We start from the raw sequence: 27,950 nt of genomic DNA on the forward strand, positions 1-27,950 counted from the left end.
CACATCTTCCTACAACATGAGTAACCACTTGTTTAAGAGAACCTAAAAATGATGGGGCGGGGGGGGGGGGGGGAGTTGCTTATAAAGATGTTGAAAACATTTGGACCAAACATAAGGTAGTTTTCTGGTCACCAGTAACAGACAACAGCAGCTTATCTTCCACATAATCATTTATTAGAATATCTTGTTGATCACATCAGCGAGCAAAATATATTTTGTACAAGATCTTAGAGAATGCACAGGTATCGGAAAAGCCACAAGAATCTCAACCACAGATTTTTCTTTTGTCCACAAAGTCACAGAATAGAGAGAGCGAGAGCGAGAGAGAGAGAGATGGGGGACCTAGGAGGTGAAAAGTGGTTCAGTCACTTCGGACACCTGCAGGACATTCATCGGCCTGATTATCACTGACACGTAGGGCTGCCCTGCAGAGCTGACAGAGCCAGGAGTGGAGTCAGGATGGTGACATCTCCAACAGGACTGCCCCCGCTGTCTCGGCGTGTGCACTGCGGCGCTGCGCTGTCGGTGCTGCGACTGGATACACTGGGATACTGTGACTGAAGAGAGGCAGGAGGAGGGGACGGGTGTGGACTGAGAGGTTTTCCACTCGTAATCCTATTTTTCCATCCCTTCCAGAAAGCACGAGAGTAACCTGTCTAACTAGACCAGACTCATCTTCCCTCTGCAGTACGGGCTGGGGCTCTGGCCCCAGTATACAGGGAACTGAAGGTAGGTATTTTATTTCACGAGAAGCCTGGAAGAGCGCTGCACGGTCTCCAGGCAGGCAGCTGTGGCGACTGTCGCACCAGTATGCAGCATCAGGCTGACAGACAGGAGGGGCAATATTCTAGCAGGGAGGCTGGCCTGTCTGTGTCCGCGTTCCTCAGCTTTTAATGTCCCTCTTTACTTCCATACCTGCTTTAGATCCAGAGACAGAGGCTAAGAGGACCAATTAGGTGGTAATTGGTTAATTGCCTCGTTAAGGTCAAGTGGAATGGAACCTTTAGACACACACCTCCCTCCAGCCCCACAGCTGAAGAGCAGTGCTCTACATGCATTACTTCACGGGTGACAGTTTATTCTGGGTGACTGACTGGCCGGTGTATTTTTTATTATGAAGTGCCAGCAAATGTTTGGAGGAGGAACACCATATAAAAACAGACTTTATTGCAGTTGTATTTTACAAATGGGCCACAAGTTCCCTGCTGGGCACCTGGTATCCGACCGGTGGAGTGTTTGTGAGCAGCAGGAGATGACTCTGTGAAGTGCAGTTCTCCTGCCCTGTGTTTTCTGCAAGGGATGAATTGGAACAGAACTACGCTGCTGAACTGATGTATGGAGGCAGGGGCTTGAGGAACAACAGGGTGACTTTGCGAAAGGTACTTTGCTGTTTTGTTTTTTTTCTCCAGTGCCACAATTTACTCTACATAGTTCAACGAATTAAAAAAAAAAACAAAACTCACGGCTAATTTTCCAGGTTACATTTAAAGCGAAAGAAAAGAAGGGCTCTCTTACAAACCTACACGGCGTCCCTGCCTTCTGTGTGCAGTGCTGATTTTTCAGAAGAACAGAGGATGGCTGATGACGCTCTGGAGGAGAAGAATCTTTCTACCAGTCCCCCTGTGAGTTAGTATTGGGTGCGAGGTGGCAGCTCCGGGGTGACTGGTGTTACTCGCACCGGCTGTCCCCGCCGCGGGTGTAACGTCAGTCACGGCGGAGTTGCCCCTGCGCGTGCGTACATGCGTGTGTGTTGTGTTAATCTGAGCTGTGTCTTCCCCTCCCCCCCCCCCCTCCTTGTTACTCGGGCAGGTACTGTAGGATCCGCTGTGCGAGGAGGTCGGGGTCGTAGGTCACGGCTCGTCGCTTGCGGGCCGGCCTCCCGCCTCCCTGCAGCTCGCTGTCGATGCGCTTCATCCTCTGCAGCCCGCTGCGCGCGCCCCCCGCCGCCGCCCTCTCCTCTTCCTCCTCCTCCTCCTCCTCCTCGTCCCCCAGCCGCTTCACGCGCAGCAGCGACGGCTCGACCCTGGGGGACGGGGGGGCCCCGTCGTCCAGCGAGCGGCGGGGCCTCTTCGGGGGGGGAGCGGGGCGGGCGCCGGCCGCCGCCAGGTCCCTCTTGGCCAGGCGAGAGGGGGTCTGCTGGGGGGTCTCCGACGCCAGGCTGGATAGGACCCGCCCCACCAGGTACCTGCAGGGGCAGAAGGTGAGAGAGCATCACTCCCCTGGTCTCTGCAGCTCAGCTGCGCAGAGGCAGAGGTGAAAGGGGTGTTAGTGGGACCGCTCAGCGATGGGGACACTTAAACCAAGGTCCTGACTCTGTGTGGTCATTAAAAATCCCGGGGTGTTTCTCGAAAAGAGTAGGGGTGTTACCCCAGTGTCCTGGCCAAATATCCCATTGGCCCTTACCAATCATGGCCTCCTAATAACCCCCCTCTCTGAACTGGCTTCATCACTCTGCTCTCCTCCCCACTGAGAGCTGGTGTGTGGGGAGAGGACTGGTGCATCATCCAGGTGGGGCTGCACACTGGTGGTGGTGGAGGGGAGTCCCCATTACCTGTAAAGTGCTTTGAGTGGAGTGTCCAGAAAAGCGCTATGTAAGTGTAAGCAATTAGTAGTAGTAGTAGGAGGAGGCGGCCCACCTCGTTGTCTGTATACACAGCACAGAACCAGTACACCTCTCTTGCCCGCAGGGGTCAGTCTCACTCCCTCATCCCCTCCCTCTAGCTTGCGGGCTGGCCTGCACTCACCTCAGCACCTCCTCCTCCCCCTCCTCACCGCCCGGCCCCCCGCTGCGGCTGTCCGCTGTCAGCAGTCTGTTGGTGGGGGGCAGACTGGCCTGCCGCAGCCTCTCCTGCCTGTAGCGGTTCAGCAGAGCCTGGGTCAGCTGGGGGTCCAGCAGGCCCTGCCAGGCGGCCTGGGGCTTGTCCATGCTGAGCCCCTGCTCCGTCTCGTCGTAATCGGGGGGGTAAGGGCCCTGAAAGTCTCCAGTCTCCTCCAACCCCAGCTTCTGGGGGGCTCCGTAGCTCTCACTGAGGAGGCGGAGCAATCCGGCAAGGTAGATGGCCTCTTGGTCCCGCCTCCTGTCGTCATCGACCAATTGCTGCAACGCCTCTCCTACGCCACGCCCCTTCCAGCCCTCCAGTCCGGTGCCCGGTTGGTAGAAGATCTCGTTGTTCCGCCCCTCGCTCCCCAGGCCCGCCCCTGGAGGAGGGTATGACATCACCATCTGGGCCTCGTAGGGGAGCGAATCACGTAGCTCCCTCCGCATCCGCCCGGCTCCGCCCACCTCCTCTGTGCCCCACCCACTGCGAGGGCCGCCACTGGACAATGGCTGAGAGAGGGAGAGAATGGGGGCACTTTATTTATTCATCTCCAGATAGAATTTATGCTCCTCAAAATTTGTTTGAAGGCTTTTTACTCCCCCAAAAATGAGTCTCTAAACGAATGTGAGAGAAAATGCAGAGGCAGAAAAGACAACATGCATTTTTACCGTGGGCAGGCACACACTCATGCCAAGTCACTTAATAAGGGACTTGGACCTGGAGGAAGACCGTGACGGCCTGGGCCAGTCAGAGCTCAGACGGGTGTCCACCCTGACTGATTCAGCAGGGCTGATTGCTCAGATAGAAGTAATCAACAGCATTGACAATGGACACCCATCCAACCACATTCCAACCACTTCACCCAGTACAGGGTCTGGCGGGGGAGCCAGAGTCTATCCCAGCAAGCAATGGGCCCAAGGCAGGGTATGCCCTGGACAGGACGCCAGTGCGTCACAAGATAATGGACAGCAGCAGCCCGTGCTTCGGTGACTGTCCTGCTTTTGAAACGGATCTCATTCTGCTGTCACAGTCTTCTTCCCCAGTGCCCTGTCCCACACTGCTGCGCTGCCTCGCGTTCCCACTCCCTCTGCAAACTCGGCTCTGTTGTTAAAGGCTTCTGCAGACGGATGAGCTGTGAGCAGGAGCCAAGCCAGGGTGCAGGTTTATCCCCTTCCAGAGCTCTGCTCTCCCCAGATCGATCCTCCCTGTCCTTTTCATCGGTTCGTTCACACGCAGGAACAGCCACTCCCAGCTGTGAAGTCTCACCTCCCAGTAGCTATTCCTCTAAATAAACCCTGCAGTCTAACATGTGGTGGCTGTTAAACTTCTGGTTCAAATACCTAGCCTTGTTGTTATCTGAAGGAATCTGCATGTGTTAAATTGTATCCTGAAACATGTCTTTGCACGGTGACTGGGAACAATCCTTTTGAACACTTTCTCTGTGCACCAGAGGGGATTCAGGATAGCCCCCTGGTCGTGCTGCACTCCCTCTCCCCCTCATTCTCAAATCGGGCTGTAGAGGTGCCTGTGTCCAGCGGTCAGAGCTCGTCTTGGACAGTCCCAGCCTGGCTTTGATGGGTGTTTTATTAGAGCAGGAGACGGGCATGGACAGCTAACTGTACTCTGTTCATTCTCATTCCATCTCTGACCGCCTTGCCTCAGGGCTGAAATAGGTTAGGTCTGATTTCAAGGTTACTGTCCTCAGAATTAAGTCAGAAAGGCAAGGCTTAGTGTGTTTTAATGCATGTTTCACTGTCCCATGCTTCTCCGTATTAATAGGATTTTCTGAGAATAGATTTAAAGCGAGGCAGAACTGTGCACATTTCCTACACTTTGACTCAAACACTGCATTAATAATGGAAGAGAGCTGCTTCTTTCATCCCCTCCTGCTCTCTCTGCAGAGGTCTGGGGCAGTAAGAGACACGGGCTGCAAGAGCAGAGCATCTCAGACAACCAGCTCTCACTGTGTGCACACCCTCAGACACACAGCTCTCACTGTGTGCACACCCTCAGACACACACCTCTCACTCTGCACACTCTCAGACACACACCTCTCACTCTGCACACCCTCAGACACACAGCTCTCACTGTGTGCACACCCTCAGACACACACCTCTCACTCTGCACACCCTCAGACACACAGCTCTCACTGTGTGCACACTCTCAGACACACACCTCTCACTGTGTGCACACCCTCAGACACACACCTCTCACTGTGTGCACACCCTCAGACACACACCTCTCACTCTGCACACTCTCAGACACACAGCTCTCACTGTGTGCACACCCTCAGACACACAGCTCTCACTGTGTGCACACCCTCAGACACACAGCTCTCACTGTGTGCACACCCTCAGACACACACCTCTCACTCTGCACACCCTCAGACACACAGCTCTCACTGTGTGCACACCCTCAGACACACAGCTCTCACTGTGTGCACACCCTCAGACACACACCTCTCACTCTGCACACCCTCAGACACACAGCTCTCACTGTGTGCACACTCTCAGACACACACCTCTCACTGTGTGCACACCCTCAGACACACAGCTCTCACTGTGTGCACACCCTCAGACACACAGCTCTCACTGTGTGCACACCCTCAGACACACAGCTCTCACTGTGTGCACACCCTCAGACACACAGCTCTCACTGTGTGCACACCCTCAGACACACAGCTCTCACTCTGCACACCCTCAGACACACACCTCTCACTGTGTGCACACTCTCAGACACACACCTCTCACTGTGTGCACCCTCAGACACACACCTCTCACTCTGCACACCCTCAGACACACACCTCTCACTGTGTGCACACTCTCAGACACACACCTCTCACTGTGTGCACACCCTCAGACACACACCTCTCACTCTGCACACTCTCAGACACACAGCTCTCACTGTGTGCACACCCTCAGACACACACCTCTCACTCTGCACACTCTCAGACACACACCTCTCACTCTGCACACTCTCAGACACACAGCTCTCACTGTGTGCACACCCTCAGACACACACCTCTCACTCTGCACACCCTCAGACACACACCTCTCACTGTGTGCACACTCTCAGACACACACCTCTCACTGTGTGCACCCTCAGACACACACCTCTCACTCTGCACACCCTCAGACACACACCTCTCACTGTGTGCACACTCTCAGACACACACCTCTCACTGTGTGCACACCCTCAGACACACACCTCTCACTCTGCACACTCTCAGACACACAGCTCTCACTGTGTGCACACCCTCAGACACACACCTCTCACTCTGCACACTCTCAGACACACAGCTCTCACTGTGTGCACACTCTCAGACACACACCTCTCACTCTGCACACTCTCAGACACACAGCTCTCACTGTGTGCACACCCTCAGACACACACCTCTCACTCTGCACACTCTCAGACACACAGCTCTCACTGTGTGCACACCCTCAGACACACACCTCTCACTCTGCACACTCTCAGACACACAGCTCTCACTGTGTGCACACCCTCAGACACACACCTCTCACTCTGCACACTCTCAGACACACACCTCTCACTGTGTGCACACCCTCAGACACACACCTCTCACTCTGCACACTCTCAGACACACAGCTCTCACTGTGTGCACACCCTCAGACACACACCTCTCACTCTGCACCCTCTCAGACACACAGCTCTCACTGTGTGCACACTCTCAGACACACACCTCTCACTCTGCACCCTCTCAGACACACAGCTCTCACTCTGCACACTCTCAGACACACAGCTCTCACTCTGCACACTCTCAGACACACAGCTCTCACTGTGTGCACACCCTCAGACACACAGCTCTCACTCTGCACACTCTCAGACACACAGCTCTCACTGTGTGCACACCCTCAGACACACACCTCTCACTCTGCACACTCTCAGACACACAGCTCTCACTGTGTGCACACCCTCAGACACACACCTCTCACTCTGCACACTCTCAGACACACAGCTCTCACTGTGTGCACACCCTCAGACACACACCTCTCACTCTGCACACTCTCAGACACACAGCTCTCACTGTGTGCACACCCTCAGACACACACCTCTCACTCTGCACACTCTCAGACACACAGCTCTCACTGTGTGCACCCTCTCAGACACACACCTCTCACTCTGCACACTCTCAGACACACAGCTCTCACTGTGTGCACACTCTCAGACACACACCTCTCACTCTGCACACTCTCAGACACACAGCTCTCACTGTGTGCACACCCTCAGACACACACCTCTCACTCTGCACACTCTCAGACACACAGCTCTCACTGTGTGCACACCCTCAGACACACACCTCTCACTGTGTGCACACCCTCAGACACACAGCTCTCACTGTGTGCACACCCTCAGACACACAGCTCTCACTGTGTGCACACCCTCAGACACACAGCTCTCACTGTGTGCACACCCTCAGACACACAGCTCTCACTGTGTGCACACCCTCAGACACACACCTCTCACTGTGTGCACACCCTCAGACACACACCTCTCACTGTGTGCACACCCTCAGACACACAGCTCTCACTGTGTGCACACCCTCAGACACACAGCTCTCACTGTGTGCACCCTCTCAGACACACAGCTCTCACTGTGTGCACCCTCTCAGACACACACCTCTCACTCTGCACACCCTCAGACACACAGCTCTCACTCTGCACACCCTCAGACACACACCTCTCACTCTGCACACCCTCAGACACACACCTCTCACTCTGCACACTCTCAGACACACACCTCTCACTCTGCACCCTCTCAGACACACAGCTCTCACTCTGCACACCCTCAGACACACAGCTCTCACTGTGTGCACACCCTCAGACACACACCTCTCACTCTGCACACTCTCAGACACACAGCTCTCACTGTGTGCACACCCTCAGACACACACCTCTCACTCTGCACACTCTCAGACACACAGCTCTCACTGTGTGCACACTCTCAGACACACAGCTCTCCCTCTGCACACCCTCAGACACACAGCTCTCACTCTGCACACTCTCAGACACACAGCTCTCACTCTGCACACTCTCAGACACACAGCTCTCACTGTGTGCACACCCTCAGACACACACCTCTCACTCTGCACACTCTCAGACACACAGCTCTCACTGTGTGCACACCCTCAGACACACACCTCTCACTCTGCACACCCTCAGACACACAGCTCTCACTGTGTGCACACCCTCAGACACACACCTCTCACTCTGCACACTCTCAGACACACAGCTCTCACTGTGTGCACACCCTCAGACACACACCTCTCACTCTGCACACTCTCAGACACACAGCTCTCACTGTGTGCACACCCTCAGACACACACCTCTCACTCTGCACACTCTCAGACACACAGCTCTCACTGTGTGCACACTCTCAGACACACACCTCTCACTCTGCACACTCTCAGACACACAGCTCTCACTGTGTGCACACCCTCAGACACACACCTCTCACTCTGCACACTCTCAGACACACAGCTCTCACTGTGTGCACACCCTCAGACACACACCTCTCACTCTGCACACTCTCAGACACACAGCTCTCACTGTGTGCACACCCTCAGACACACACCTCTCACTCTGCACACTCTCAGACACACACCTCTCACTGTGTGCACACCCTCAGACACACACCTCTCCCTCTGCACACTCTCAGACACACAGCTCTCACTGTGTGCACCCTCTCAGACACACACCTCTCACTCTGCACCCTCTCAGACACACAGCTCTCACTGTGTGCACACCCTCAGACACACACCTCTCACTCTGCACACTCTCAGACACACAGCTCTCACTGTGTGCACACTCTCAGACACACAGCTCTCACTCTGCACACTCTCAGACACACAGCTCTCACTGTGTGCACCCTCTCAGACACACACCTCTCACTCTGCACACCCTCAGACACACAGCTCTCACTGTGTGCACACCCTCAGACACACACCTCTCACTCTGCACACTCTCAGACACACAGCTCTCACTCTGCACACTCTCAGACACACAGCTCTCACTGTGTGCACACCCTCAGACACACAGCTCTCACTCTGCACACCCTCAGACACACAGCTCTCACTGTGTGCACACCCTCAGACACACACCTCTCACTCTGCACACTCTCAGACACACAGCTCTCACTCTGCACACTCTCAGACACACAGCTCTCACTCTGCACACTCTCAGACACACACCTCTCACTGTGTGCACACCCTCAGACACACACCTCTCACTCTGCACACTCTCAGACACACAGCTCTCACTGTGTGCACACCCTCAGACACACACCTCTCACTCTGCACACTCTCAGACACACAGCTCTCACTCTGCACACTCTCAGACACACAGCTCTCACTCTGCACACTCTCAGACACACACCTCTCACTGTGTGCACACCCTCAGACACACACCTCTCACTCTGCACACTCTCAGACACACAGCTCTCACTGTGTGCACACCCTCAGACACACACCTCTCACTCTGCACACTCTCAGACACACAGCTCTCACTGTGTGCACACCCTCAGACACACACCTCTCACTCTGCACACTCTCAGACACACAGCTCTCACTGTGTGCACACCCTCAGACACACACCTCTCACTCTGCACACTCTCAGACACACAGCTCTCACTGTGTGCACACCCTCAGACACACACCTCTCACTCTGCACACCCTCAGACACACAGCTCTCACTGTGTGCACACCCTCAGACACACACCTCTCACTCTGCACACTCTCAGACACACAGCTCTCACTGTGTGCACACCCTCAGACACACACCTCTCACTCTGCACACTCTCAGACACACAGCTCTCACTCTGCACACTCTCAGACACACAGCTCTCACTCTGCACACTCTCAGACACACACCTCTCACTGTGTGCACACTCTCAGACACACAGCTCTCACTCTGCACACTCTCAGACACACACCTCTCACTGTGTGCACACCCTCAGACACACACCTCTCACTGTGTGCACACCCTCAGACACACACCTCTCACTCTGCACACCCTCAGACACACACCTCTCACTGTGTGCACACCCTCAGACACACACCTCTCACTGTGTGCACACCCTCAGACACACAGCTCTCACTCTGCACACTCTCAGACACACACCTCTCACTGTGTGCACACCCTCAGACACACACCTCTCACTGTGTGCACACCCTCAGACACACACCTCTCACTCTGCACACCCTCAGACACACAGCTCTCCCTCTGCACACCCTCAGACACACACCTCTCACTCTGCACACCCTCAGACACACACCTCTCACTCTGCACCCTCTCAGACACACACCTCTCACTGTGTGCACACCCTCAGACACACAGCTCTCACTGTGTGCACACCCTCAGACACACAGCTCTCACTGTGTGCACACCCTCAGACACACACCTCTCACTCTGCACACTCTCAGACACACAGCTCTCACTGTGTGCACACCCTCAGACACACAGCTCTCACTGTGTGCACACCCTCAGACACACACCTCTCACTCTGCACACTCTCAGACACACAGCTCTCACTGTGTGCACACCCTCAGACACACAGCTCTCACTCTGCACACTCTCAGACACACAGCTCTCACTCTGCACACTCTCAGACACACAGCTCTCACTGTGTGCACACCCTCAGACACACAGCTCTCACTCTGCACACTCTCAGACACACAGCTCTCACTGTGTGCACACCCTCAGACACACAGCTCTCACTCTGCACACCCTCAGACACACAGCTCTCACTGTGTGCACACCCTCAGACACACAGCTCTCACTGTGTGCACACCCTCAGACACACAGCTCTCACTGTGTGCACACCCTCAGACACACACCTCTCACTCTGCACACTCTCAGACACACAGCTCTCACTGTGTGCACACCCTCAGACAACCAGCTCTCACTCTGCACACTCTCAGACACACAGCTCTCACTCTGCACACCCTCAGACACACAGCTCTCACTCTGCACACCCTCAGACACACAGCTCTCACTGTGTGCACACTCTCAGACACACAGCTCTCACTGTGTGCACACCCTCAGACACACAGCTCTCACTCTGCACACTCTCAGACACACAGCTCTCACTGTGTGCACACCCTCAGACACACACCTCTCACTCTGCACACTCTCAGACACACAGCTCTCACTGTGTGCACACCCTCAGACACACAGCTCTCACTCTGCACACTCTCAGACACACAGCTCTCACTGTGTGCACACCCTCAGACACACACCTCTCACTCTGCACACTCTCAGACACACAGCTCTCACTGTGTGCACACCCTCAGACACACACCTCTCACTGTGTGCACACCCTCAGACACACAGCTCTCACTCTGCACACTCTCAGACACACAGCTCTCCCTCTGCACACCCTCAGACACACACCTCTCACTCTGCACACTCTCAGACACACAGCTCTCACTGTGTGCACACCCTCAGACACACACCTCTCACTCTGCACACTCTCAGACACACAGCTCTCACTGTGTGCACACCCTCAGACACACACCTCTCACTCTGCACACCCTCAGACACACAGCTCTCACTGTGTGCACACCCTCAGACACACACCTCTCACTCTGCACACCCTCAGACACACAGCTCTCACTGTGTGCACACCCTCAGACACACACCTCTCACTCTGCACACCCTCAGACACACAGCTCTCACTCTGCACACGCTCAGACACACAGCTCTCCCTCTGCACACCCTCAGACACACAGCTCTCACTCTGCACACTCTCAGACACACAGCTCTCACTGTGTGCACACCCTCAGACACACACCTCTCACTCTGCACACTCTCAGACACACAGCTCTCACTGTGTGCACACCCTCAGACACACACCTCTCACTCTGCACACCCTCAGACACACAGCTCTCACTCTGCACACCCTCAGACACACAGCTCTCACTGTGTGCACACCCTCAGACACACACCTCTCACTCTGCACACCCTCAGACACACACCTCTCACTCTGCACACTCTCAGACACACAGCTCTCACTGTGTGCACACCCTCAGACACACACCTCTCACTCTGCACACTCTCAGACACACAGCTCTCACTGTGTGCACACCCTCAGACACACACCTCTCACTCTGCACACCCTCAGACACACAGCTCTCACTGTGTGCACACCCTCAGACACACACCTCTCACTGTGTGCACACCCTCAGACACACAGCTCTCACTGTGTGCACACTCTCAGACACACACCTCTCACTCTGCACACCCTCAGACACACAGCTCTCACTCTGCACACTCTCAGACACACACCTCTCACTGTGTGCACACCCTCAGACACACACCTCTCACTCTGCACACTCTCAGACACACAGCTCTCACTGTGTGCACACCCTCAGACACACACCTCTCACTCTGCACACTCTCAGACACACAGCTCTCACTGTGTGCACACCCTCAGACACACACCTCTCACTCTGCACACTCTCAGACACACAGCTCTCACTGTGTGCACACCCTCAGACACACACCTCTCACTCTGCACACTCTCAGACACACAGCTCTCACTGTGTGCACACCCTCAGACACACAGCTCTCACTCTGCACACCCTCAGACACACACCTCTCACTGTGTGCACACCCTCAGACACACACCTCTCACTCTGCACACTCTCAGACACACACCTCTCACTCTGCACACTCTCAGACACACAGCTCTCACTGTGTGCACACCCTCAGACACACACCTCTCACTCTGCACACTCTCAGACACACACCTCTCACTGTGTGCACACCCTCAGACACACACCTCTCACTCTGCACACCCTCAGACACACAGCTCTCACTGTGTGCACACCCTCAGACACACACCTCTCACTCTGCACACCCTCAGACACACAGCTCTCACTGTGTGCACACCCTCAGACACACACCTCTCACTCTGCACACCCTCAGACACACAGCTCTCACTCTGCACACGCTCAGACACACAGCTCTCCCTCTGCACACCCTCAGACACACAGCTCTCACTCTGCACACTCTCAGACACACAGCTCTCACTGTGTGCACACCCTCAGACACACACCTCTCACTCTGCACACTCTCAGACACACAGCTCTCACTGTGTGCACACCCTCAGACACACACCTCTCACTCTGCACACCCTCAGACACACAGCTCTCACTCTGCACACCCTCAGACACACAGCTCTCACTGTGTGCACACCCTCAGACACACACCTCTCACTCTGCACACCCTCAGACACACACCTCTCACTGTGTGCACACCCTCAGACACACACCTCTCACTCTGCACACTCTCAGACACACACCTCTCACTCTGCACACTCTCAGACACACAGCTCTCACTGTGTGCACACCCTCAGACACACACCTCTCACTCTGCACACTCTCAGACACACAGCTCTCACTGTGTGCACACCCTCAGACACACACCTCTCACTCTGCACACCCTCAGACACACAGCTCTCACTGTGTGCACACCCTCAGACACACACCTCTCACTCTGCACACCCTCAGACACACAGCTCTCACTGTGTGCACACCCTCAGACACACACCTCTCACTCTGCACACCCTCAGACACACAGCTCTCACTCTGCACACGCTCAGACACACAGCTCTCCCTCTGCACACCCTCAGACACACAGCTCTCACTCTGCACACTCTCAGACACACAGCTCTCACTGTGTGCACACCCTCAGACACACACCTCTCACTCTGCACACTCTCAGACACACAGCTCTCACTGTGTGCACACCCTCAGACACACACCTCTCACTCTGCACACCCTCAGACACACAGCTCTCACTCTGCACACCCTCAGACACACAGCTCTCACTGTGTGCACACCCTCAGACACACACCTCTCACTCTGCACACCCTCAGACACACACCTCTCACTCTGCACACTCTCAGACACACAGCTCTCACTGTGTGCACACCCTCAGACACACACCTCTCACTCTGCACACTCTCAGACACACAGCTCTCACTGTGTGCACACCCTCAGACACACACCTCTCACTGTGTGCACACCCTCAGACACACAGCTCTCACTGTGTGCACACTCTCAGACACACACCTCTCACTCTGCACACCCTCAGACAACCAGCTCTCACTCTGCACACTCTCAGACACACAGCTCTCACTGTGTGCACACCCTCAGACACACACCTCTCACTCTGCACACCCTCAGACACACAGCTCTCACTCTGCACACCCTCAGACACACAGCTCTCACTGTGTGCACACCCTCAGACACACACCTCTCACTCTGCACACTCTCAGACACACAGCTCTCACTGTGTGCACACCCTCAGACACACACCTCTCACTCTGCACACCCTCAGACACACAGCTCTCACTGTGTGCACACCCTCAGACACACACCTCTCACTCTGCACACCCTCAGACACACAGCTCTCACTGTGTGCACACCCTCAGACACACACCTCTCACTCTGCACACTCTCAGACACACAGCTCTCACTGTGTGCACACCCTCAGACACACACCTCTCACTCTGCACACTCTCAGACACACAGCTCTCACTGTGTGCACACCCTCAGACACACACCTCTCACTCTGCACACCCTCAGACACACAGCTCTCACTGTGTGCACACCCTCAGACACACACCTCTCACTCTGCACACCCTCAGACACACAGCTCTCACTGTGTGCACACCCTCAGACACACACCTCTCACTCTGCACACTCTCAGACACACAGCTCTCACTCTGCACACTCTCAGACACACAGCTCTCACTGTGTGCACACCCTCAGACACACACCTCTCACTCTGCACACTCTCAGACACACAGCTCTCACTGTGTGCACACCCTCAGACACACACCTCTCACTCTGCACACCCTCAGACACACAGCTCTCACTGTGTGCACACCCTCAGACACACACCTCTCACTCTGCACACTCTCAGACACACAGCTCTCACTCTGCACACTCTCAGACACACAGCTCTCACTGTGTGCACACCCTCAGACACACACCTCTCACTCTGCACACTCTCAGACACACAGCTCTCACTGTGTGCACACCCTCAGACACACACCTCTCACTCTGCACACTCTCAGACACACAGCTCTCACTGTGTGCACACCCTCAGACACACAGCTCTCACTGTGTGCACACCCTCAGACACACACCTCTCACTCTGCACACTCTCAGACACACACCTCTCACTGTGTGCACACCCTCAGACACACACCTCTCACTCTGCACACTCTCAGACACACAGCTCTCACTGTGTGCACACCCTCAGACACACACCTCTCACTCTGCACACTCTCAGACACACAGCTCTCACTGTGTGCACACCCTCAGACACACACCTCTCACTCTGCACACCCTCAGACACACAGCTCTCACTGTGTGCACACCCTCAGACACACACCTCTCACTCTGCACACTCTCAGACACACAGCTCTCACTCTGCACACTCTCAGACACACAGCTCTCACTGTGTGCACACCCTCAGACACACACCTCTCACTCTGCACACTCTCAGACACACAGCTCTCACTGTGTGCACACCCTCAGACACACACCTCTCACTCTGCACACCCTCAGACACACAGCTCTCACTGTGTGCACACCCTCAGACACACACCTCTCACTCTGCACACTCTCAGACACACAGCTCTCACTCTGCACACTCTCAGACACACAGCTCTCACTGTGTGCACACCCTCAGACACACACCTCTCACTCTGCACACTCTCAGACACACAGCTCTCACTGTGTGCACACCCTCAGACAACCAGCTCTCACTCTGCACACTCTCAGACACACAGCTCTCACTGTGTGCACACCCTCAGACACACACCTCTCACTCTGCACACCCTCAGACACACAGCTCTCACTCTGCACACCCTCAGACACACAGCTCTCACTGTGTGCACACCCTCAGACACACACCTCTCACTCTGCACACTCTCAGACACACAGCTCTCACTGTGTGCACACCCTCAGACACACACCTCTCACTCTGCACACCCTCAGACACACAGCTCTCACTGTGTGCACACCCTCAGACACACACCTCTCACTCTGCACACCCTCAGACACACAGCTCTCACTGTGTGCACACCCTCAGACACACACCTCTCACTCTGCACACTCTCAGACACACAGCTCTCACTGTGTGCACACCCTCAGACACACACCTCTCACTCTGCACACTCTCAGACACACAGCTCTCACTGTGTGCACACCCTCAGACACACACCTCTCACTCTGCACACCCTCAGACACACAGCTCTCACTGTGTGCACACCCTCAGACACACACCTCTCACTCTGCACACCCTCAGACACACAGCTCTCACTGTGTGCACACCCTCAGACACACACCTCTCACTCTGCACACTCTCAGACACACAGCTCTCACTCTGCACACTCTCAGACACACAGCTCTCACTGTGTGCACACCCTCAGACACACACCTCTCACTCTGCACACTCTCAGACACACAGCTCTCACTGTGTGCACACCCTCAGACACACACCTCTCACTCTGCACACCCTCAGACACACAGCTCTCACTGTGTGCACACCCTCAGACACACACCTCTCACTCTGCACACTCTCAGACACACAGCTCTCACTCTGCACACTCTCAGACACACAGCTCTCACTGTGTGCACACCCTCAGACACACACCTCTCACTCTGCACACTCTCAGACACACAGCTCTCACTGTGTGCACACCCTCAGACACACACCTCTCACTCTGCACACTCTCAGACACACAGCTCTCACTGTGTGCACACCCTCAGACACACAGCTCTCACTGTGTGCACACCCTCAGACACACACCTCTCACTCTGCACACTCTCAGACACACACCTCTCACTGTGTGCACACCCTCAGACACACACCTCTCACTCTGCACACTCTCAGACACACAGCTCTCACTGTGTGCACACCCTCAGACACACACCTCTCACTCTGCACACTCTCAGACACACAGCTCTCACTGTGTGCACACCCTCAGACACACACCTCTCACTCTGCACACCCTCAGACACACAGCTCTCACTGTGTGCACACCCTCAGACACACACCTCTCACTCTGCACACTCTCAGACACACAGCTCTCACTCTGCACACTCTCAGACACACAGCTCTCACTGTGTGCACACCCTCAGACACACACCTCTCACTCTGCACACTCTCAGACACACAGCTCTCACTGTGTGCACACCCTCAGACACACACCTCTCACTCTGCACACCCTCAGACACACAGCTCTCACTGTGTGCACACCCTCAGACACACACCTCTCACTCTGCACACTCTCAGACACACAGCTCTCACTCTGCACACTCTCAGACACACAGCTCTCACTGTGTGCACACCCTCAGACACACACCTCTCACTCTGCACACTCTCAGACACACAGCTCTCACTGTGTGCACACCCTCAGACACACACCTCTCACTCTGCACACTCTCAGACACACAGCTCTCACTGTGTGCACACCCTCAGACACACACCTCTCACTCTGCACACCCTCAGACACACACCTCTCACTCTGCACACTCTCAGACACACAGCTCTCACTGTGTGCACACCCTCAGACACACACCTCTCACTCTGCACACTCTCAGACACACAGCTCTCACTGTGTGCACACCCTCAGACACACACCTCTCACTCTGCACACCCTCAGACACACAGCTCTCACTGTGTGCACACCCTCAGACACACACCTCTCACTCTGCACACTCTCAGACACACAGCTCTCCCTCTGCACACCCTCAGACACACACCTCTCACTCTGCACCCTCTCAGACACACAGCTCTCACTCTGCACACTCTCAGACACACACCTCTCACTCTGCACACTCTCAGACACACACCTCTCACTGTGTGCACCCTCTCAGACACACAGCTCTCACTCTGCACACTCTCAGACACACAGCTCTCCCTCTGCACACCCTCAGACACACAGCTCTCACTCTGCACACTCTCAGACACACAGCTCTCACTCTGCACCCTCTCAGACACACAGCTCTCACTCTGCAGACTCTCAGACACACACCTCTCACTCTGCACACTCTCAGACACACACCTCTCACTCTGCACACTCTCAGACACACACCTCTCACTGTGTGCACCCTCTCAGACACACAGCTCTCACTCTGCACACTCTCAGACACACAGCTCTCCCTCTGCACACCCTCAGACACACAGCTCTCACTCTCCACACTCTCAGACACACCCCCCACAGGGTTGTGTTCCTGTCTCTGCAGGGACAGCCCTGAGATTCTTTCTCTTATTCTATACCCTCCACAGTGACATCACACAGGGGGGAGAGCAGACCCGGAACAACTCCTGACACCTGACGGAAGGTTTGAAGCTCGACAATCTCTGAGCAGACTGACCAAACTCAGGCCCTTCAGAACATACAAGCTGCTGGCCTGGACTGGCCTGGACTGGGCTGTCACCATTACATCTGAGGCAAGGACAAGCAACAAACAGAACTGAAAAGGGCCAATGCAATCAGTAAATAACCAAAGTGTCTAACACTTCACAGTGACACAGTCAGAGTATCTAACGTCACGGTGTCCAACACAGAGTCCTCAGGACACAAGGGCACGACGCCAGACTCACAATACAGTGACAGTGAGAAAGACCTTCATTCCTGACGGACTGCACACAGACTGCGGGTTTTCAACCCTCATGAATCCAGGAGGAAGCTGGCAGGGCTGTGGGGCGGAAGTTGGGGTGAACATCCCCAGAGGCAATCCGGCCAGGAAGGGAGGACTGGTCAGGGGGTGCTACTTGCACTGGAAACGGAATTTATGTTGCATGCAACCAGGGATTAAGGGATTAAAAATCATTTTTTTCAGGATGTTTCAGACAAGAGTCCTTCTTCAGGACTGTTTAGAAAATGTAAAACTTTATCCAGTTTTAACCGTTTTATGCTTACAGCATAAAAACATCTTTTTCTTGTTTGGTTATGTGTTCCCTGCAGTTCACCTTCCTATAAAAAGCTTTACTGTGTGTTAATATATAAAAAACTTAGTCATAGCACAGCCAGGTGTTGGCACAGCTGTTTCCACCCACACCAGGTTGCTAGGTTACCTTGGAGGACCAGTTACCTTGGAAACCAGGCTTAAGCAACAGGGCTCAGCTCTCCCTGCTGCTGGCTTGATTTTGATCTCCACAGGTTTCATATACACCTTTCGGTGACATTATCACCTCCGCCCTGGGGATAGTGTTGAGTCATCGCGTTGAGAAGCAGGGGCTGAGAGAGGGAGGAAGGGAGTGATGGAGGGGAGATTGAGAGGAGGTGGTGTCTTCACCTGTCAAGTCGATCGAGAGCAAGATCTTCTCTACAGTGATGACCTGGGGACTCACTTAATAAAGCTGGGCCCTGACGTGGGCGATCCAGGTGACGTACCTTGCTCAGGGGTGATACAGCTGTGGCCCACCTGGGCTTCGAACTCGCAACCCTTCGGTCCGGATCCCAGAGCCCAGAGCCCAAGCTCTTGCACGACTCTCCATGCCGAGATGGGTGGAGAGAGACAGAGGGAGAGGGAGGAGGGAGGAGGGGTGGCCTGGAGCCTGGTGGAGCGGTCAGTTCCAGAGCTCTGCCCAGGTGTCGCCCAGGCAGCGCAGGGAGCAGAGGAGCAGGGGGTCCCGAGCACAGAGGACAGAAGAGGGGAGTACAAGACGGATATGAACACGGAGAGGTGGAATGAGAGAGGACGACGGAGGGATGGAGGAAAGAGGGAAAGAAAAGAAGAGAAGATGTGCAAAGATGAAGGAAAAGCGAGCCAGGAGAGATGAAGGACACAGTGGCACAGAGAGAGAATAATGACCCCCAAGGTAGCAACCGGGCCTGGGGCGAGGGTGTAGATGAAAGCAGGGAGATCAATATCCAGCGAAGCGATTACTTTGACAGCCTCGTTTGACTTAATTAGGCTGCCCTCTTCATGACGATACCCCCTGAGCTCTGTTTCTACTGGCCTGGTGTGCGGTGCTCAAGTGAGAGTGAGATCTCCGGCGCTGAGCAAACTGAGCCCTGACACATGGACAGACAGCCCTGCGCCACCAGGTCTCGTCCAGCTACAGCAGGGCGTTCTCCCTCTGCGGGCACAAGACACCAGTCACTCAGTCCTTTCATTTCTCTCCGCGCTGAATCTCCCGTCTGCTCATTCACTGATTGCACTGGCCCTTGTCAGTTCTTTTTGTCGCTGGTCCTTGCCTCACAGCTCCAATGGTGACCTCTGCACCTGTTTATTTTAATGCAGTGGGAATGTAGACTCCAGATTCACAGCAGTCAAGGCCATCCCAGGATTTCAGACCAACTGGAAGCTTTGTTTGTACCAATAAGTCAGTGCAAGTCCCTCATTGCCCTTTTCTGTTTTTGAGTGATGTAATTAGCGGAGTACCGCAGGGGTCTGTACTAGAACCACGGCTCTTCTTAATTTACACCAATGACCTACATTCCAGCACAGATAGAAAAACCTGTCAGGTTTGCAGATGATACCAGATTAATTGGATAACCCAGCATTGCAGCAGCAGCAATAACATTCAGATCGAATTCATAACTGAGCAAACACCTGGCACATGATATCTGATTAGTCAGGTGCAGGGTGCGAGTAAAGTTTAATTCCATGCTGAAAAAAAGAAAAGGACACAACCTCTTCAGGCATGGAAGGAACATTTACTCGATGCTTTGCAGCCACACACAGACACAGCTCTCGCTGGAACAGGAGCAGGGTTTTGCACGCAGAAAGTTAAAATTCAAATGGTAAAAACAACATGGGAAACACTGAGCTAGAAGAAGCTACTTATGATACAGACTTAAGTGTTTATATTGACCCATCGTTTATATTTTCTAGACAATGGGAGGAAATAAAATTAAGAACATAAAATTTAAATAAAAGGACGTCATGTTAAAATTGTATTACCCACAAGTTAAGCTTCACTTAGAATATTATGTGCAATTTTGGTCACCAGGTTATCGAAAAGATATCACAGCTCTAGAACACGTCCAAAGAAGACACGCTGGAGCTTGAGGGACTGATTGACTGATTGAAGAAACTGAACCTTTTTGTGTTGAACAGAGAAGACAATGAGGGGATCAGATATTCATAATCCTCAAAGTATTCAAACCCCTGGAAGGCACTGACAAAGTCAACCCAGCCAGACCGGTGAGACACAAACCAGAGGACACAGGTGGGAACTGCGTCGGCTTTCATTTAAAACTCAGAACAGGAGTCTGTGATTTACACAAGGGGTTGTGGAAGTCTGGAACAAGCTGCCCAGCCATGCTGTTGAAGCCGAGACCTATCCTGGTTTCTTTCAAGAGCTGGCTGGAAGAGAAGCTCGGAATAACTGATCGATTAACTCCTAAACTGCCACAGGCCAGGTGAGTAAAATGGCCTCCTGTCCTTTTGTAACCCAGCTAATGATCTTATCTGCAGAGTTTGTATAAGACCCACCAGCTCACGGTAAAACCTCAAACGGCTCAAACTGCAGTGCAGTTTCACCCCCACTCGTAGATTTCTAGTGGATTCTCTTTGATGTCTTGCTTTGCATAATGCAGTTTCCGATTCACTAACACTGAGCGACACAAGGGAGCCAGATCAGGGCCCGTGACCTTGGGCACTGACGGGGGGGTGACAGACCGCTCCTGCACCCTCCCCCACGCGCCACGCTGATACCTCCTGCTCCGTGGCCTCTGTGGGAGCGGCCTTTTTTTTAATTCTATCAAAGTAAACTTTATTTCACCAAAAAACATCTCACAACAATAAGTACACGTTCGAACAAAACACTAAACTCTAATCCCTTGAACGCCTTCTCAATCGGGTGATTGTCCCTTATCAATCTGTGCAAGGGGATACTGGGGCTGGATTTGCACAGTGAAAGAGCCCCCCCCCAGACCCTACCCCTTGCTGTTGTCCGTGCCCCTCTCTCTGTCCCGGCCCTGAAACTGCAGTTGTCCAGTCTGCAGCAGGAGCTCAGGGAGCAGGGATTTTCTCCTTACTCCCTGTATCTGTGCCTGTCTCTGTGTGTGTGTGAGCGGATACCCCTGGGTCAGCCTGCAGAGCAGACGCTGCCTCGTTCTTGAGGAATAGCCTGTGACGCAGGTCTCCTCCAGGGCCCGTGTGAGTCAGAGAGGGGCTGACTCACGCTGACGCAGGGAGAGTGACGTGTGCCAGACTCTGGCGTCCGTGCTGTGCTGTCACCGCGCCACCTGATGCCTGCAGATCTCACCCGCCTCTCTTTAACACCACTCCCAGTCTGAGGAAGTGTGGTCCACCTGGGCTTATCAGCCATCGCTGTGTTATTCCTTAACGCTGGGTGCAAACACTGTCGCCCTCGTCAAGGAGCTGGAGTCCTTTGCCGGTGGGAAAGCAGGTGAGATCCGCACGCACAGAGACATGCAGTGAGTCAGGCATTCATTACCTCTGAAAAATCCAGACCCGCTGCCTAACCTGGGCTCTCTGCTGGGGGAACTGGGTTAGCGAGGGTCATATAGCGGCTGCCCAGCAGAGGGGGGTGAGATGGAGGACTCTAAACCTGGTGAAATTCTGAACAGAGGGTAGTTCAGGAAGAAAAGGAGCCCGCTGGCCCCTGACCCTGTTGTCACAATGGTAGCGCACAGTACGGAGAACGGACGCACTACCGGCTGGTGCTTTGATAGTGCTCCTGCAGATGAAAGAGACTGGATTTCAGTCGGCTGTCATGGTCATCTCCCACATTCTCTCCCCCCACCCCGCTCATCAGACTCGCACACTCTCTTGGTAAGCTGCGGTGATTTTTAAGAGCCTTTCCGGTCGGATTCGTATCGGCAGCCTCTTGTTCGGTTGCTGCACTCCAGTTCTCAGAAAGGAGGGCCTTTCAGATGTCTTGATGTGTCTCTATAATATCACTGGGGATAAACGTGCACATCAGAGCTCACTGGTGTCACAAAGAGCACCTGCCTCAGTGCTGTGTCTTCCAACGCCTTTGTTGCTCATTTGCATTACACTATGGTAGCAGCATCTCCAAAAACATTTATAAACCCGAAGATGGGTAATGCGTGCGTTACATCCTTGAATTATTCAAACACCCAGTTTGATCATTTTTTCTTTCTGAGAAATCTGAGAAAGGCAGAGGCCTCAGAGAGAAATGTTGGGATCCAAACCTCAAGAAGCAAATAAGATCTAACACATCTGGGATGGCGGATCAAATGGGAGCTTGGATGAGCCAGACTCTTGGGACAGTCAGTCCTCTGTTTCAGTGCTTTTTTTTAAAATCGGGGGAACCGAGGTTCTCTCTAGCTTCTTGGATCGACTTGCCAGGCATTGTCCTAGTAGACAGGAGGCTCTAGGAAACTAACAGGGATATTAAACGAGCGCCTATACCGCCGCAGCTGCGGCTCTCTGGTGATGAACAGCTCTGGCCCTGCTGTTCATTTCCTAGTGAAAGAGTTCCTTCACCGAGGAGTCCATCCTAATGAAGCTCCTGATCGAAAGCTTATTGAGAAATTAGTTTTCTCACATGGTGAGGCATCGTCTGGTTATGTCTTGTTCTGTCCTTCTGTTTTAGCTTTTCCACTCCATGTCCCACTTGTCTCCATGACTATCTGTCTTGTGTTTATCCGACTGTTCTTGTCCGTCTCCTCCCCCCCCCCTCCTTGTCCTCCCTCACCTTCATTTTCTCTCCCACTGTGCCACTCGTTAGCTAATTAATGAGCTGATTATTCTTTTAAGCACTTGCTCTGTGTTCCTCCGTGCCCGTCCCTGTCTGACTTTCCTCCTGGCGTCTCCCCCCATCTCCTCGATGATACATCCCCGGCTGACGCGCGCAGAACGCAGTGTGTGTGTGTGCGTGTGCGCATGTGTGCGTGTGTGCGTGCGTGCATGCGCGTGTGTGTGTGCGCATGTGTGTGTGGTATGTGGTGTGGGGTGTGTGCGTGTGTGTGTGTGCGTGCGTGCGTGCGTGTGGTATGTGGTGTGTGGTGTGGGGTGTGTGTGTGTGCGCGCATGTGGTATGTGGTGTGTGGTGTGTGGTGTGTGGTGTGTGTGTGTGTGTGTGTGTGTGTGTGTGTGTGTGTGTGTGGTGTGGGGTGTGTGCGTGCGTGCGTGCGTGCGTGCGTGTGTGTGTGGTGTGTGTGTGTGTGTGTGTGTGTGTGCGTGTGTGTGCACAAGCCCCTGGTGCTTGTCTGCTTCCATTTTGTTGCAGTGTGTCAGTTTCATCACCGTCTCCGTGACAATTCTGCCCTGGGTTTTCTGGGACACGGTTGCCCTGACGACGTGCCTTTCTCTGCAATTCCCGCCTCCCTCCGCCCGGCTCCCCGGCACGCAGGCATGTGTTTACCTAATTGGATTGCATCTGTTCATTATTGATTTCTGCTGTACGTTCTGTTCCTTCCTCTCCGTCCAGGGCAGAGAGTGCAAACACTTGCAGGAGCTCATCTGAGTCTGCGCTGCCTGGGAGCTCATAAACAACCTGAGCTGTCCCTTTCTCTTCTGCTCTGCTGCAGACGTTAATATTGGCCACCGACGTCTGGAACCAGATTATCTGGAAATTGACTGAGGCTCCATCAGTGTTGCCCTGTACATATGTGTCATGAAACTGCGGCTCTCTGGAAAAGGAAGGAGCATCATTGTGAGGAGAGCTGATCTCCTGATCCTCTCTGCGTAGGTCTTTGGTACAACTAGCCGATGAAAAATTATTTAGCAGCCATAACTACTGATGAAGGCAGTGCGGAGTCACAGTGATCGGCATTGCTGCCTTACAGTGCGACAGTCCTGGGCTCGATTCCAGGAGCGCTATCTGCAGAGAGACTCTATGTTCTCACCATTTCGGCATGGGTTTCCTGCAGGTGCACCAGTTCCCTCCTACAGCCCAAGACTGGGTCTAGTTTAGGTGAATTGACTTCTAGGGAAATCGGCCCTAGGTGTGTGCGTGTGTGTGCGTGTGTGTGCCCTGCTATGGACTGGCGTCCCGTCCAGGGTGTACCCTGCCTTGTGCCTGTGGTTTGCCAGGATAGACTCCGGCTCCTTCTGACCACATATTGGACAACTGGGTTAGGAAATGGATGGATGGAACCATTAACGAACGGAACGGACAGTTAAAGTGCCCATTCCGGTGAATGGCAGCAATCCCAGAAAGCCCTGGAATGGTGTGGTTTTCAGATGTATTCTCTCTCGTGCCAGCGCCAGGGGGGAGAGCGCACACAGCAGCAGGGAGAGCAGGAATGTGCCCGAGTTCGCTATAGCACTGAGGGGAGGACAATGAGTCCTAATCCCAGTGATGCCCAGCCGCTGGCGCCCTACAGCACGGGCACCTCTACTCACGCGTCTCACAAGCAGCTGTACATCACCGCTGATCACTGCTGCTCCTTCTGCAGAAAGTGCACAGCTGACGCTGGAGGCCCTCCTGCTGGGCCAGAGCATCGGAATCCAGGTACAGTGTCAACAACTCTGTGAGTCAATAAGCCCTGTTTAAGACCAGCAAGGCAGAGGAGGTGGGTGGAGGGATGTTTTTAAAGTACAAGGCAGAGGAGGTGGGTGGAGAGAGTCAGAAAGGGAGGAATGTAGGAGACTCACCAGGAGAAAGAGTGCAGTGGTGAGCTGCTATCTGCTACACTACATTATAGAAACAAGGAAGAAGCCTAAGCCAGTCCAGATCCGGGCAGTACTTGTCTTTTCACTGTAAAAAGCTAGAATATTGTTCACATCAATTCCACACAGGAGACGACAAACACTGTAGGAAACATCTCAGTAGTGGCAGTTTTCAGCTATGCCCAGCAGAGTATGAAAGGGATCTTATTAGGCAAAGTAAGAATTCCTAAAGAACTGTTTTATCTTAAAAAGGATTTGTTAGGAAAAGCTATTTTCTTGCAGGTCTGTATTTCTGTCTGTCCCTGTGTGTGTCTCTGTGAGTGATAATGTGATGGCCCTGCTGTACCTGCTGCACTGCTGCAACCACAGCAGCTCCACACCCAGTGCACTCAGTAAACAGCACACGGGGCCCGACTGGTGTGTGTGCCCTCTCTGCTTCCTGCTTCAGGGTTTGTCCAGTTCTGTTTGTCCTGTTTTAAAGGACAAGGCTGCGAATGTCCTAACGGTTCAGCGCACGTGCGTTTAGACAAGTATGCAAAATGAAAGCACAGAATATCCCTCAGGTTCGACAGACGCCATGCATCTACATGCCATGCCTGTTCTGTCTGGCGCGTCTTGATTCTATGAGATAGGGGCATCCCTGGCACTCCTTGGCAACGCTGTGCCATTTTCCCAAGGCTGGCTTCAGCCCGAAGAAGCGATCTGATTGGGTAGCCCAGGCCGCAGGCTCCCACACCCGATCCCCCACGGAGCCGTGCCGTCATGGGGCGATGAGCGCCACCCGCAGGAGCCCACCTGTCAACGCGCCAGCGCCAGGGAAGGCACCACCCTCTGCCGGTTCACACCTGCGTGTGGGAGTCTCTCTGGCCCGGCCCTCTCTCTCTCTTTTCTCATTTCTTCCTCTCTCCCCCTCCCACCCCTTCTCGTTCCTCACACGGAGTTTCTCCGGCGTCTCTCCCTCCTTCAGGGCTCCGGTTTCTCCCTGCCTCCCTGTCTGGATTCTCCCTGATTCCTCTTTCCCTTTTCCCCCTCGTTTCTCCAGCCTCCCTGCCGGCATTTCCTCCGGTCTCCCCTCTACCTTCATCTCTCGCCATTCCAGTGCAGAGTCCGACAGCACAAACAAGCGCCTCACAGAAACTCAGGGGTGATCAGAGCGCTCGTGTGTCCTTGCATCAGGCCAGAATGACTGAATTAACACTGACATGGACCTCTCCCTTCCCAGACACAGGCCGGAGCACCACAGTCAGTGGGAGGGACAGAGACAGCGGGACCTGCACACTGCACACGTGTGGAGGGAGCCAGAGACCTGCGTGGAGGGTGAAATGACCATCAGAATCCCGCGCAGAGAGAGAAGACAGTAACGGCAGACAGGGACACAGGGGCAGCAGCCCCCAGTGAGTCAGATTCAGGCGGTGCCTTTGAGACCCGAGTGGTTTCAGAGTGGAAATGGGAGCAGAGCTCCAGCAATGAAGCGTGAGATGAGCATACAGAGCACGTCTCTGTGCATCTCTGTGCGTCTCTGTGAATGTCTGTCTGTCCCTGTGTGTTTCTGTGAGTCTCTGTGTATTTCTGTGTCTCTGTGTGTTTCTCATTGTCTCTGTATTTCTGTGTCTCTGTGTGTTTCTGTGCATCTCTGCATATTTCTGTGTGTTTCTGTTTTTCTCTCTATGTCTCTGTAGCGTCTCTGTGTGTTTCTGTGTCTGTGTGTTTTCAGTGTGTTTTCTGTGTGTCTCTGTATGTTTCTGTGTCTCTCTGTGTTTTCTGTGTGTCTCTGTTTCAGTGTGTTTTCTGTGTGTCTCTGTCGCCTGGCTCTGCTCCTCTCTCTAGCAGTGTTTCCAGGTGACAGAAGATGGAAACGCAGTCTCTCCTTGCAAACAGCCTGTATCTCTGCGTCATGTCACACACACTCACACACTCACACACACACACACACACACACACAGCGGCTGTCTCTGCACCTGCACTCCGCTCCATTTCTCCTCTGGCGCTGCCAGCCAGTGCCATGGTGAATGCCCTGAACAGCCGTACCCTTCCTGGGCTTCAACCTGCCTCTCGGCTCTCCTCTTCCTCACACACACACACACACACACACACACACAGAGCTCCCCTGCCTCTCTCTCACGGTGCTCCGAACGAGCGCACACACCTCCCCCGTTCCCTCACTGCCCCCCAGCCCCTCTCCTCGCCCCCTCCCTGCCCCTCTCTCCCCCCCGGTCTCGGATGCTGCCGGGCAGCGGGATACGGGTGGGATACAGAGACTCTGGAGCGCTCGGCCGCCCACGCCCTCTCAGACGGACACACAGACGCACCCCGCCCCCCCCTTTCCGACCCCCCTCGGCCCTTACCTTGGCAGGCAGCGGCGGCAGGGAGGTGAGGAGGAGTGTGGATGAGAGCAGGAGGAAGGCTGCGCTGCTCAGAGGGCCCGACATCCTGGCTAGGAGAATGAGGCTGCCCGTGTGTTTCTGAGAGAAGGACTGAGGCTGGGAGAGATGGAGACTGGGATACAGGCTGGGGAGGGGGGGGGGGGG

General features: G+C 54.2%; 1 protein-coding gene across 1 annotated transcript; it reads right to left on the reverse strand.

The window, feature by feature from the left end:
- Window positions 1–152: 152 nt before the first annotated feature.
- On the reverse strand, window positions 153–27,950 carry pcsk1nl (proprotein convertase subtilisin/kexin type 1 inhibitor, like). Its single transcript, XM_088906011.1, has 3 exons — window positions 27,768–27,950; window positions 2,745–3,328; window positions 153–2,185 (listed from the first exon to the last, which is right to left on the reverse strand). Exons 1-3 carry the CDS (start codon window positions 27,849–27,851, stop codon window positions 1,798–1,800), a joined length of 1,056 nt encoding a protein of 351 aa, XP_088762137.1. The 5' UTR covers window positions 27,852–27,950; the 3' UTR covers window positions 153–1,797.

Source organism: Atractosteus spatula, chromosome 2 (genome assembly GCF_055471065.1).
Source record: "Atractosteus spatula isolate fAtrSpa1 chromosome 2, fAtrSpa1.hap1, whole genome shotgun sequence".
In the NCBI taxonomy this organism is placed as follows: Eukaryota; Metazoa; Chordata; class Actinopteri; order Semionotiformes; family Lepisosteidae; genus Atractosteus; species Atractosteus spatula.

Bases quoted from the DNA above. Each gene is read 5' to 3' on its own strand.
- pcsk1nl (XM_088906011.1), bottom strand. From the start codon at position 27,851: ATGTCGGGCCCTCTGAGCAGCGCAGCCTTCCTCCTGCTCTCATCCACA. The intron at 3,329-27,767 runs GTAAGGGCCGAG...TCCCTCTCTCAG, and splicing joins TGCCGCCGCTGCCTGCCAAG to CCATTGTCCAGTGGCGGCCC. The intron at 2,186-2,744 runs GTGAGTGCAGGC...CTGCCCCTGCAG, and splicing joins GGGGAGGAGGAGGTGCTGAG to GTACCTGGTGGGGCGGGTCC.